The sequence below is a fragment of the Bombus vosnesenskii genome, unplaced genomic scaffold, assembly GCF_011952255.1.
Source record: "Bombus vosnesenskii isolate JDL3184/JDL3185 unplaced genomic scaffold, Bvos_JDL3184-5_v1.1 scf7180000013305, whole genome shotgun sequence".
Classification (NCBI taxonomy): Eukaryota; Metazoa; Arthropoda; class Insecta; order Hymenoptera; family Apidae; genus Bombus; species Bombus vosnesenskii.
Window position 1 is genome coordinate 117607 of NW_022882954.1, and position 14742 is coordinate 132348.

Here is a 14742-nt window from a genome sequence, read left to right on the forward strand (position 1 = left end):
TACCGGATGACAGATAATAAACCAATGTAACACGGTTCGACGCATCTTTCTCCTTTAACGTTATATCGACGAATGTTGAATCCGCCGACAGCCTATCTAACGCAGTTGAATTTACGGAATTTTATTTCTTCGCTGGTAAACGAATACCGATTTTTTCTGTCTCGATCTATACCGTCGTACGACTTGAGATCTACGCAAGTGCATAGTCATTTTACCAAATCTGTCCATTACTCTGCCATCGTATTTTACTACCGTGTCGTATTGACAATAAGTTGTCTCTACTTGTATCGCAACTTATCGATATCTAATTTACAAATCAAAGTAACGTATAGTTCTTATATAGAAGAAACCCAGGTCCTAGATTAATAAGCAGGATAAAAATAGAATTAAGAAAGGATATTTGATGGAAGAGAAAATCAGTCGTCGGTTTCCTCTTTCGTCGCTTTACCGTACCTATTATCGCGACTTGTCTAGAGTTGCTGCTTACGGAAGACGAAGAACCGTGTTTCGAACGTGATTACAGAAAGTCAAAAATCGTGATATTCGGTTGGATCTATTTGCATTCTTCTCGAAAGCGGCGCGAAGGTCAGCGAGAACGAGTTGCAGGCAAAACTGGAAGTTGTTAAATCGAATAAATTGAACGACGGACCAGCGCTACAAGTATCGTTCTATAAACTCGGTATCCGTTGAGAAAAGTAACGACAAATTTGATCGACGTAGCTGTTAAAATTAATGTTAACGCTACAAAGGACGATAATTTATCCGCATATTTGCAAGAAACGTCGAATACGTGTTCCTTTCGCTTTAATATTATATCGGCGTTCACGGACAATAGATCGATGTGTTCGAACGTCTTTGCCGTGTTTCTGCGAAGAAACACATTTTTTTTAACGTTCCGAGAACATCTTTATGCATAAAATCGGAATACGAAAGCATACGTTTCTTTTAGCGTAAAAGTAAACGATCTTTGCGTTTCATATTTAACATTTTCTTCCTCGGACACTCGTGCAAATTCGTATCCTTGTAAACGTAACTAAAAGATAGAATTTAAACGGATATCTGTGCCTGTCTACTAACCGTCGTACCATATATAGTCGACACGAACCTTATTGAAAGATAAAATGACAACAGTAGGATAACGATAACGATAATAGAAAATAAACGTATTAAATCAGGATGTTCGAGAAAAGTGTAGAAAGTCTCGTTTAATTGCGCTTAATGGAAAACGTTAAATGGAAATGAAACGAAAATTGGTAAATTTTAACTGGTGGCGATGATCTCTTGATCGTAGGCTGCGGTAAACTGTATTGTGGCTGAGGCTGTATTTTCGTTCAAGTAACGTATCATTGTAACGTTCGAGTTGTAAAACGCGATTGTCGTTTTATTTTTGATCGATAAGCACGAGATACTTTTCTAATCGAAACTAAACGGATATATGGAAATTTGTTAATATTTGCATCTTTGCATCTTCGAATATGGCAGAAACAGAGGAGAATCCGCAGTCTGGCGAACGAGAGAGCGCGATATGCCAATGCAGAGTTAATTTCGTGGCTGTTAATAGCCGGTAAACGCTATTAAGACGTTGATCACGTCGCATGATCTCTAGCGGGTGAAAGTATCGGCGGCGATCGTGTTACAGTCGATTACTTAAATAATTTTCTTTCCGAGTTTCTGGGAATCGCGACAGGCGGTGGATTTCGTGAAAAGCAACTCGGCGAGAACGACGGGGCTTTTACTACCTTCCGTAAAAGGGATCGAAGGAGGTTACGAGTGTCTGCTAGCCAGAGTCAGCCGAGAATTAATTAATCGCGACGAAATAAGCGGTTGCGAATAAACGTACCGTAATAATGGTGTTGCCGATGATTAAGGCCGACCCAGTCCGAAGCAAAGGTATGTAGAGAAAGTAGGAGTCCCCTCCTATCGAGATCGCAGATTGTACTCCGTATACGCCTGTCGTTGTACCGCGCGATATCCAAGTATTCGTTTCTTTGTCTCTTCTTAATCTCTGGCTACGGCGGATAATACGGACCGGATAATAGAATATTTGTGCGCCTAGTAGATACTATACAGACTGTACGAATTTTTTCTCAAATTGTGCGCAGCAAACGCGACGAAGGCTGTTTTCTCGTTAACACGCGCCGAAGCTGTCGTTATATCCAGAGTTTCTATTTCGTTGCTTCTTAAGCAAATATAATCGTTTAGCGAGTAAAATTCGTTTCGTTTCGTTTCGTTTCGTTTGTTTGCTTCATTCGACCAGTAACTAGTGCATGCGCGCGCGAATTTACGACAAATTCCAGTCGAATGATTTATTCGTATCGAACGCTGCCAGTATCAACGGGTGGAGTACGCGATTGGGCTGGTTAGACGTTGACCTTGCTCGGCTGCTAACTGCAACGAGTACGTATTACGCGCTTCCGTCTGGTCGTTCGCGCGTCTCGGGCTCGACGATTTAGAAATACGCGAGCTCTCCGCGCGTCTCTGTCGTCTGCTCGACGTCCCTTTGATTTATCCGTGTCAGGTCAGCCACCTTTCTCCTGACGCGATTAATTAGCTGCCCTGCCGATTAGAATTTGCAACCACTAGGCTAAAAAACGTTTACGCAAGTTCACATTTGTTCAAACTGATTCTTGTAACCGAGCAAGTGGAAGCGAGGCGATTTGTTTCAACCACTGGATGTTTATACTTTGCTTTGGATATTTTCCGCGAGTGCAATAATAATCGCGTAATAATACGCGTAAAAACGTATCCCTTGCGCCGTTGCATCTTTTCATTTACTACGAACGAACGAACGAACGAACAAACGAGCGAACGAACGTGCACAGTCTGCTAATAACGATAAATGGATATACGTCGCTTCGTACGTAGACGCGAACAGAGTGGGAAACCTTCTTCGTTGTACATAAGAAATGTTCGATACAAAACTCGCATCTACTTGTTTACGTTCGACGAAGAAAATCATGTTTCATAAGACAAGAATCGTCAATGGTATTTATCGTGCAAGGTGTGAAGCTTATGTACATCGATATTAGATAGAAAATTACGTAATTTGATGGAAGCTGTGACACGATGCGGCGACATATTTCAAAACGAGCAAAATGGCAAGTTGATTGTTACGATAAAAATAATTTTTTATACTAAGATTGATTAGGCGTCAGACGTTATTAGATGAAATGGCGAGGTATTCGTATCTATATTTAGATAGGACTGCTCGAACTAATCGGCATGTAATCTTCCTATCAGTTTCCAAGAACTTTTTTATCACGCTATTTATATAACTTACGACATTCTCTCGTTATATCTTTTTTATTAAATGTTAAATTTCAGCACGTTCGACGATCGACGATTTATCGGCGCGTTATCTGAAAACGCGATTCCTCGTTAATTATCCAAACTGGTTTTCATTACGTTTCAAAAGATTTCTTTCGCTGTCGTAGCTGACACCGACGATAATAGGCATTAGTATCGAATATAGTATATAGTATCGAGGTAAATATCGTTTTCGTATTAATAGGAAATGCGTATACATGCGTATATAGATGGCAAGAACGTGCCAAGAACGTGGCGATTCGTTTAACATGGATTCGAAGGAATAAGTGAAACGAAGAAAAAGTTCTCATTACGTTAGTGAGTTCAAATTACGTATTAGGTGTATCGGGGCAAATATACGCGGCTTTCACGCACGAAGAAACACCACGTATTAATTACCATAAGTCGTAAAACACCGCGTATTGGTATTTCCAGTCAGTCGATAAGTTCTTGGTCGAGCTGATCGTAGGAAATTGCGGGACGAAAAGCGAGAAACCATAGAAACGTAGGTAAGGTAAACGTTAACATTAACGCAAACCTAGCCTAGATAGAAGCTCGCCTCGCAGACATCGTATCGAGTGATCGGAGCGAGGCGAGTCTCGATACCACGGTGTCTCTGCGATGTTTCGGTTTTACGCGAGCGTGGTGATTATTTGGAAAGGAGCGGCCGTCGAATAAGAAGAAAGGCGCGTAAAGACAAAGAAAATCAAACGATTGGCTTACCCTTGGCCCATCCAGTGAGAACGTTCCCAAGATAAGCGACCTTGTAGCAAGGGTCGTATTCGGTGATGGAGGCGTTGCCACGATGCCTCCTCCAAAGTCTGCCGAGGCCCCTCTTCAAGGACTTGAGGGTCTTGTGGCCGAATTCTTTGCCGGCAGTGGGGTTCTGTGCCGAGGCGCAAGTGCCGTTCTGTTCGTCGACGGAATTCGGGGCCACGTCGCCCATCGTTTTCATGGTTGGCGCGCGACCGCGGCCACGCTGCTACCGTCCGGTTGTATCGTCCGAAAATATTTCAACGTCTTGTTTCCGTTTCTCTTGTCAAGGGACAGAGACGCGAGCGCACGGACGCGTACAACTCGTAACACGCGTAGAACACAGCTTCGATCAGATACAATGTTATCGCGCGATGGAATCGCCGGCAAAAGTCGCTACTACATCGTGCGACTTCCGGTGGTGGTGCGCGGTGGTGGTGGTGAGTCGGTGGTCCGGTGGTGGTACCGAGAAGCAAGAGTAGACTGGCGAAAGAGCGAGGCCACCAAGCGGCTCGACCTTTCAGGGTTCCGTGGCGGCTGCTCGAATCGAGAGTCGAGTTATCCAACCAGGTGGATGAGCTCTATCGAGGTCACGACCGCGACCACCGGTGCCGCTGATCGAGAGAGGTTGTGAAACTCGAATAAATCTCTCTCTTGATACCGAGTTCTGCCCGCCTGCTCCACGACTATTACCACGCGACGCCGCGTATTTCCACGCTTCAAGGCCGACCTCTCCTACTTATTCTCAAGTAAAATGGAAGGTCGTTGGTTCTCACGAAAACCCGCGAATATCTTCCGGAACCTCCTTCCCAGTGCGTCCCTTCTTCCCGGTGCGAACGACGTTCCTCCTTCGGTTGTTCCTGCAACAGAATCGGACATCGAAATTTATCGCGGAATTGCTTTCGTCGCGCTAGTCGTCAGAAAAGAAAACTCGATCGTTTGTTATCGGTAGGCAATGATGGAATACAGTGGTGTAGTATTTCTGTAGTAGTAGTAGTCTAGAGCAAGGACAAGAAAGAACGTTCTATTTGAAGCGAAGTTTAGTTTTCTTTTAACGAGCAATACCCGATGCAAAAACTGACCACAAAATTTTCGTACGTCTTATTCCACCAGCGCTCGGCTCACAACGTCTGTCTTCCCAGGTCAAAAAATGCTGACCCTCAACCCTTGCACCCTTCTCCCACTCCTTTGCTCATTTAGCTTTGACGTCACCAAGGCATACACTCTTACTGGCACTCTCATTCTCTCTTTCCCAGCACTCTTACGATTCTTAGTTTATACCTTAAATTTACAACTTGTACTATCCTGAGAAAACTTCAACTTAAATTTGTGATAAACCAAGCGTATACCCTGCCTTTTTTTTTATATTACAGCGGTATATGCTTCTTAAAATACCTACACTGCCTACTTTTCGACAAACTTTCGAATTTTACTTTTCAATTTCTTACGATACACTGTCTATCGCTTTGGTTTTCTAATTGTAAGCCGTTTTATCGAAACCCACGAATAAAAGCTCGACAACTGGGTCAGCGATAATAGAAAATCTGTTAACAAGTGTGGTAAAAAAAAAAACAAATTTTTACAGCGACGATCCAATTCTGAATGGAAAGAAAACTACGCTTCTTGTATAGCAACTTCTTGCAACTTGGCAAGAGGGCTAAACAAGTTTCATATCGATATATTCTTCCTTTGATTAAGCTCCTTTTCTTTTTTTTTTTTTTTTTGATTAAACTTTTGCACGCGTTTTGCTTCGCACACGCGCACAATGAATTTTTCTTAAATAACAGCGGTATTTTCGAAATTACCAGATATTTCTTTTGTAGCTCGTTATCGTTCCAAATATAAATATAAACCACATTTATTCTAATATGTAATTATCTTGTAAAACGTGGATGGCTATTTCCTTTACCTATATAAAGGCATCTCGGAAAAGAGAAGCTGCTATTATATAAATCAAGATGTAATAATGATAAATCAAGACGACTAACAGCGTGTGTCTTTCAATTGCTCTTTTAATTACGACCTAATCCTAAAAGCGATCCTAAAAGAAAAGAAGATGACGCGAAGAACGCGTAGACTGTAAAATAAAAATGGTACTGTCGCGAGAAATCAAAGCGGGAGGTGGAGGATCGTTTCAAGACTGTGAAAATGGAAATGCTATTTTTGACATTTTTTTCATCTCCTAAAGCGTAAGTAGACTGAGTAGAAATTCTCCTACGTGTAGATATATATTCTTTTTACACGTGTATCCAATCTCTATTTTCTTTTTCTTGTTTCTACAAAAACGCTTTGTCTCGAGTACGAGGATTCGCGAGAAAATCTTATTTATTTCACATTTCCGAGTTACTTTCGCACTGGTTGCCACTCTAGAGGAACGAGCATCGCGTTTCGGCTTTCAAAATTCAAATTTTCGTTACGCAACGCGCAAAGATACGATACGTTTCACATGGCGAATACGTTCTCGATGATTATCCGAAAGCGAATCTTTATCGCTGTATTATAGAGGCAACGTGCAAATAAAGCAAATAAAGAAATACCTCTTAATTGGTGCAACCAACTAAACGTTAATACGTGCAATTTTCTCGTTAATGTCGATCGATTAATGTCATTGTTATGAAATCTCTGTCCGTGTAAAGCCACGTAGTTCTCGACGAGGAGTTTCTGATCTTCGTTCGTATTATAGAATTATAGAAGAACAGACTGTTCGTAGCCCTGTCAATCGCAGATGCGAATACGTAGCAACAGGATAAAGACGCGTAATGTAATTTCCTGGACGACCTTCTACTAGGTTTTGTATGGAAACCTCGATAAAAGCTCGGTAGTATTCCATTTGCAAGCACATAGAACCCGGACGATAAGTACGTGTCAGGAAAGCGGCGACACATTGTCTTCCGTGTGTGTGTACGTATAAACGTGTATATCGCGTAGATATTTTCAGATAACTGCGTCCACCAGCCGTCCACCAGCCGTCCACCACCTTGGCAAAAATTGAAAAATAACCATTACCTGCGTCGATTAGAAAGGTGGTCCGTCTCGAACCATTGGCGATACTTTAAACTTTAAAATAAAATAAAATATCATTATAAAGCTAATCGTCGCTACATTTATCAGTGTCGCTACATTCTCGTTATATAATTTAACACGCGATCTTTCTACGCATTTACATTTTAATTTAATACCGGGCAATATATAAAGTATCCAAAATACGATATTCCGGTATCTGATAAATATTTGGTAATATTTAATAAATGAAAAAAGGACTGGTGCTCGAGAGTGCCATCTTTTCCAATATTTATATCTAGTAATCGTTGTCATCTGTCTGTTACTAGGTATTACGGAGTAACAGTACGTGTACGCAAAGTCATATTTTTCTGAATACAACTATAAAGAAACGGAATGTCGGTCTCGCCAGTGATTTCTTTGATTTACTAGTGATTTCACAAACTTCAAAATCACACGAATGTCTATCATTTTCGTGGAATGGAAAACATGGAAAACATTGTAGCCGACCGTAAACGAACGTACGAACGTACGAAGTACGAAGAAATTTCCAACATCGTTTTAAGAGGTAGAAAAAACGTTGCTATTGGGTTATATCGATTTTAAACGTGTAATCTCGAAAAATTCTACAACTAGGTCTACAACTGTATATAACAGTGTCGTTATTCGTAGTTGAACAACATATTGGTAGCTGTTGGTAGCTAAAATGACCAACTACGCGAATCGAAATATCAAACGTGGATTGATCACACAGCACGGGACGTGTCGAGATAGTTTACGAAATTTCACTCACTACGAACCACGCTAAATAAAAGGATCGCAAGGATGGACGGGGATAAGCGTAAAAGCTGGTACACGGTTTGTTGAATTTCGAGCCCAAGGCTCCTGTCTTGCGCTTCGGCGCGGACTGAACAGTACAAATCGTCTATGTTTTTGCCCGCTTAACTTATCTTAGCGGAAATTACGGCTTTCGACGGAAGCGTTGCGGTCAGTCCAGTAGGAAACGTTGCCCAAGAATCGAGCTACCGTGTTTCAGAAGACCAACAAATTTCTTTCTCCTTCGAATTTCTTTTATCGAGTGTTTCTTTGCCTGTACGCGTACGCGCCTACACTGCGTCCAAGGTATTCTTTTTCTCAATATATCGCATAAATTAATAGAATACAATAGAATAGAATAGAATAGAATAGAATAGAATAGAATAGAATAGAATAGAATAGAATAGAATAGAATAGAATAGAATAGAATAGAATAGAATAGAATAGAATAGATGGTAAAAGAAATGGGAAGAAAAAGTAAAGCCTCGCGTCCTTCTCCTTCTTTCGTACGATGGATTTTACAAGATAAATGTTAAAATATCTGCCAAGTGAATTACTTTGATACACACGATATAGATAGATTTGATATAGACAGGTTAGTAAGTCGTTTTATAAGAAATGTTTCAAACTCGCACGATTAAAATAATAATATGAAAATTCCTTTGTCGTGAAAAATTCATCCATTACGTTAACCTACGAAGCATGCGAACTTGTAAAAAGAAAACTGATAAACGATCGTGTGTTTTAAAACTGTCAGGTGATTATCGGACGAGTGTTGGAACATTTCGATAATAACTCGTTACTTGCGATTAACCGTAATTGCGCGTGGTAAGCGTCAAATATAAACGCAACGCCGATGTAAGAAATTGCTGTCTGTCCGTCTTGAAAATAAAAACGTAAGATAGCTAAAGGCAAAGTGCAAGAACGGTGTTCGTTGTTATTTAGAACGGAAGAAACGTCTCCGAGAAAAGGTACTGATTAAACCATCGTTCTAATCGACCAGTAGATAATCGTTTCCGCGAAGTGCTTCCGATTTACAACGCATCGTATCGATAACGATCGACTCGCAAGTGCTTTCTTAGTCACTGAATAACGTGAGATCAAGATTCGAACTGTATACGCTTCTCGTGGTCGTAACGAAGCTGGTAAATTTTTGAAAACGTATCGAGTCGCGTGGAAATTACTTTCTTAGTAGTAGGTGTACACGCGTATAACGTGTTGAAAATATTATTGTAATAATACATAATCGACTTATGGTAAATCAAACGTATACGATAAAGACCCCTAAAGCCTCGCTTTACAGGAAATATCGGTTTCAAAGAGTCGCTATACGTATCGCTTTTGCGAGGGAAATATCATTTTTCCGTTCTCATCTTTGATGCAAACAAATTTTTCAATAAAAATCCACATAGTCGTGCTGAATACCAGGCGTATCCGACTGCCTATTTGCGGAAATATCAGGCGTATAGTCTCTTGGTGAATAAATAAAAGCGTTTACCAGGTGCTGCGTAATCACCAGTGATCATAGAACACAGATCGAGTTTCTCCGTTAGGAGGATTCGCGCGACCAATTCTTATCGCTCGAGCGACAATTCCTTTTTTTTTTATTACGATATATCTGGAAAGAAAGTTTCAGGCTTTCCGTCAGTTCGAGTGCGCGGATCAACGTGCGCGCATAAATTTCTAAGATCCATCCGTTGCTCGACCGTATATCTTGTTAAACAGGACACGATCGTGGTTACTTGAGTCAATGTCATGCACAAAGATGACGGTTGTAACTGTTACAATGGGCCGAAAATAGAATACTCGAATCGCTATGTATATACGTGTATGCTTGGACGATTCAACGATTGCACAAGACTGTTTCGCCAAGTGTCGTTATATCAACTACCTAACGTGTAATATAATACACGAATAAATCCTACAAAATAACGAAATATCGTATTGTACGATAGATCATTTCGAAACGTTAGAACGTTATCTGATATATTATAAATTTAGAGGCTAGTAAATAAAGAATTTCTAAAAAAAGAAAAGTGGAGTTTGCGTGGAAAATGTATTTACCTAGCGAGTAGATGATGACATATATAATATAAATATTGAAAGTCAAAGTTGCCACCGAATTACGCAGTAACGACGTATGTGGTGTATAAAAAATTGCATATGAAAAAAGCTTCGGAACTCACCGAAACACGCCGTTCAGATCAAATATCGTTTAAAACAATGTTTAATCGAGAAACGAACCTTCGAAGTTGAACGAGTTGGAAGTTGTATGTTTGTAGCAAGTTGTAAATACGGGAAGAAGCTGTAAGTTTGCTGTGGATCGCTTAAACGCCTTGTTACTTCTAACAAATCGCTAACCACCGTAGTCGCTATAATAATTAGTTATCTTATCACTCACTAATTATCTACCTGTGCTTATCCGTACATGTATAATTTGTATTAAAAGTCACGGTTAAAAAAAGCTATTAATTATCTGTGTTAAATTATCGATCGTCTGTCACACAATCATCGCACAAAGAACAATTCATCGGGATCTTGATTCATCGCGATATTATTAATGAAATCGCTGACGTTTTATCCTTTGCGCTATTTATTCGCAGCAATTTCGAAGGAATCGCCTCTTTATTTTCTGCGTAGTCGCTTCGTTTGAAACGTGCGCGTCGATATCCCGCCACGTGTCACGACGAACTGTAAAATTACGACGCCACCGGGCGAAACTTTCGATGCATCTATCATCTCTTACACGCGCGCACACACGTTCGATATTTAACACTTATTGTACACGACTTGTCGTTGGCGGCAAGTAAATACCTGGAATGCCCGTTTCTAGATTTTACATAGAAACGTTTTTACGTTAGTTTGAAAGTTAACTTTGAACAACTTACTCGATGCTACTAAAATTTCCACGTGTTTTTATAACGCGTACGATACGAACATAACAGTTTTACGTAATATATATTTCATCCTACATCTATGGATCCTATATATCTATGTACAGTGATGAAAAGGCGCGGATGAATTAGCAGCTCGAACGTCCGCGATTATTCGACTAATTGTTTCTTATGTAGGTTTACGTAACGAAAGGTTGGTTTGTTCGTTAGTATCCGATCCGACGATAGTAACGATCCGATATTTTATAAGAAAACAGATGTAATTACTTTATCACGCTTTAATCGTACCTTTACGTACTATAGTATGAATTAAATCGTTGAATTTGACGATTAAAAGTATTATACAAACATGTAAATAGCAAATTACTTTATTAATTGCAAAATTTCATAGGTAGCAATTCTTGATAATTAAGATAGATACAGAGTTTCTCGTGGCGAGGGAAGCGAGCCTTGCGAGATGAAACGAATGTAAAACAGAGAATAACGTTTTCGAGACGAGATTGCTTTGCCACGTGTACATGTGCGTACAGTTATTTTTCTGGAAATACCGTTTCGCTAGAACCGATACTTTTTCCGGATTTATCGGCATAAAAATTACGTTAATTTTCATAGATGGAAATTTACATATATCGTTCTATCGTAACCTGTTATACCTGATAATTCGTAAATCGGTAAATATCGAATATCGATAAATACTTGGAGAATAAGAATTGAAACATTTTTACGATTATCAAATACGAACCAATGGTCATAAGGTGAAAATAACAATTTCGTGACTTGTACCAAAGACACTTGGAGTTATATCGCTATTATTTTACAGTCTTATTTTTACAGTTTTATTTTTTAAATAAACGAATCTTTCAAACAATTTTTAATCGTAATTATCAATTGGGACGTAGCTAAGCATAAAGTGCTAAATGCTAGAAACTTGTACTAAAACCTGCACGATTCGCTTGGTTCCTTATGGCTGGTCCTTCGTTCGCAAATCTCCTCGATTAAAAGTACCAACGACCGAGTATTCCGTCAGCGAGTAATATCTAATATAATCGGCCGTAATTCTCTCTTTTTCTCTCGTTTTCTCGGTTTTGGGGTCGTTACGAGTAGCCGTCTTCCACGTGAACGAATTAACACGGTCTTCCTGGCCACGACTGTTGGCCAGGCAACGATCAACCGCTAATACAACTATCATCGAGACGAATTGTAAGAACAAGAGCACGCGCCATGGCCTTCGACTTTGCCGGATTTTCGCGTTTTACGAAACGAAACGCGTAGATGTAAGATTCGGGTGACCTCGAACGTGCCTTGAATCCGCAAACATGCTTGACATTGTGAGAAATGTGCCAGCAGAAGGAGACAACACCGGTAAAATTTCCGACTAGGCGCCTGGCACTAGGATTGTATTGCCGAGTATATAAGAAATTTGTAATTCCAGTTCGCGAGAACTTCTTTCTACTTCTTAAACTGTATTTGTAGGTCGTACGATCGTGTCAACAGATCGGTCGTTAACAGATCGATATAAAATGTTTATTTTCAAAGCAAGTGCTTCTTTTCGATACATTCCATTTCCCATTTCTGTCGCGCCTATCTGTCAAAGTGTTGCGTTCATTCGTTTATGTACACTTTGATCGCGCTATATGTTCGCCGTTTCGCTAAATCGTTCCATTGACTAGCCACGTGATTTGCTTAATTCTCACGTTGGCCTTTTTGCTCAATTTTCGACGAAGGTCGGTAGAAAGCGTTCGCATTCCTAGTAGCAACGCGAAACAATGTGTTTATGCAGCGTATTCGCGTAAATAGCGAATAGCATGGCAGAGGTCGTTTAACCAACGGATCTCGTAAATAGCGAAAGGATTTAGTGGAATTAACGACCTAGAGCCGAGCAAAAAAGAATCTTATATCTGGTGTAAACTTTCTCCGAATAAATTGCCCGACAGTCTTCTATACGACGAGATTTTTTTAGAAATATGTCTTAGCTATTTCTATCTAAAGATGAAATTATTCGTTTCTATCGCGATGCGCAACATACTAAACTATCTATATAACTAAACGATCTATATGCCAAGAACTACGCGCATGTAATCCGCGTATGTTCTTCCGAAATCCAAAGCGAACGAATCTAGACGAAATACGTACGAGCTTATGTCTCCTACATCGTTTTCAAAGGCGATTACGTAGCACGTAATTACCACTTGATGTTTGTCAACACGAGTTTATCGAGAGATTAGTTTAGAGTTTACAGGTATAAATAATTATAAAGTACAGCTCACGGATAAATTAAACCAGATAATAGTATATGATATTATACGAACATATATCGTTACTTAGCGATAATACCGCGTATTAACTTTTAAAAGCTATGATCGAGGGGAATCGCGTTTCGTAATGCGATCGCGCGATACTATCTTATTGAAATATATCTTATCTTACTTTAGGTACTGATAAAGTCAAACAAACGCAATTAAATCGAATTCTATTATCATTTAATACTAAATAAAACTAATAACGCTAAGGAGCAACGATACTAAATAAATAGTTGTTGTTTACGATGGTTGCAAGTAACATGGATCGTAAAATCGATTATCGAATAAAATTGGCAGCGCGATAGCTTTCAAAAGGTAATACTTTCACGATATCAACGCTGACACCCACGTTCCGTTTTTACACGAGTTCGTTCGAACGCTTTCCAGAAAAAATATCAAGTTTTTGTTTTTACCGCCTAACGCGATACCAGCCACTTCTTTTCGTAAATATCCGTTTGATATCGTTCGTCTCTTTGCGTTCGGAGCTTTTTCGCTATCGCGTTGTTCTCCGTTGCGATCTGATCTAAATTTATGTTTCCAATTCTTACGCGATATAATTACTTGCTATCTCGTTTTTTCTACAGGCTGCTATACAAGTTGCATCGGAAATTCCGTGACAGATAGAAAACTGTTCGATCATAAGATCCTAGAGATCGTATTTGTCATTCGAGGTTCGAAAGACCAGCCATTGATCTTTTTATCGAGACTGTAACAAACCGAACAACTGAATCTTCCGTAATTGAGATTGTGCTAAACCGAGCGAGCCTTTACTACGCAACCCTACGACTTGGCTAAATTGAATAATTAAATCGAACCACGGTTGAATCTGTGACTCAACCTCGTTCTCTTCCAATCCAAGAGTCGGTCAATTTCTTTCCAAGACGTCCTTAGTCGAGAATTTCGTACGGTTTCCAATCGATTCCTTTCCTTCGAAACAGATATTCGAAGAAACGGATAGCCGGATATTAGGTACAATGGAACGATGCGTAGCACCTTCTTTCTTTTTTTCATTGGATGATATTTCTATCGTCCATCGTTTCTTTAGTGTCTCCAAACAGCGTAAAGTTATGCGATAATATCTCGAAAAAGAAAAAAGAAAGTAAATGTTTAAATGCATAAAAATATTGTCATGCGTAACATATAGCTCGGATGGTCGTGGACTGGTTTAAACAGACACCAAAGACAAACGCGTCACGAAGAAGCACTATCCTTAAACACACCTGCTACTCTCTTTTGTCGCGAAATATACTCGTCCGCGCGAAATAAGGATAGAAAAAGAGATAGAGAAGAAACACGCGCGAGCAAAAGAAAAGGATCTCGGTACTCTATAGTACCGAGTCTATGACTCGTCGTGGTAATTATCTCGGTGGTTGGAAAAAGAAAAAAAAAGAAAAAAAAGAAAAAAAGGAAGACGAGACGAAGGGAAATGGAGCATAGCCCTGCACCGGAACCTCCCACGATTGTATGCTAAAGCAACGATTGCGAGAGCACTGTCTGCAAATTCACCTTTTATCCGCTACACGAAACTCAGTCGTACTTTCGTCGTTTCGTGATTTATAGATACGATAGCAAACACGAGTTCATCGGTGCGTCGAGAGTTTTACGAAAGTGGAAAGAACAAAGTCAAAAGTACGGAACTTGTTGTATTGGTTGCACGCCGGTTAGAAGGAAAT

At 39.9% G+C, this 14742-nt stretch overlaps 1 protein-coding gene across 2 annotated transcripts in view; it reads right to left on the reverse strand.

Moving 5' to 3' along the window:
- LOC117234448 overlaps positions 1-14742 on the reverse strand; it is a 53873-nt gene that overhangs the window by 18333 nt on the left and 20798 nt on the right. The window contains exon 2 of one of the 2 annotated variants that reach the window (XM_033495652.1): positions 4030-4919. In XM_033495652.1, the coding sequence (XP_033351543.1) occupies positions 4030-4261 (232 nt within the window). In that variant the 5' untranslated portion in view covers positions 4262-4919. Of the gene's footprint in view, positions 1-1840; positions 1861-4029; positions 4920-14742 lie in introns of those variants that run through there. The other variant, XM_033495653.1, reaches the window with a different exon arrangement.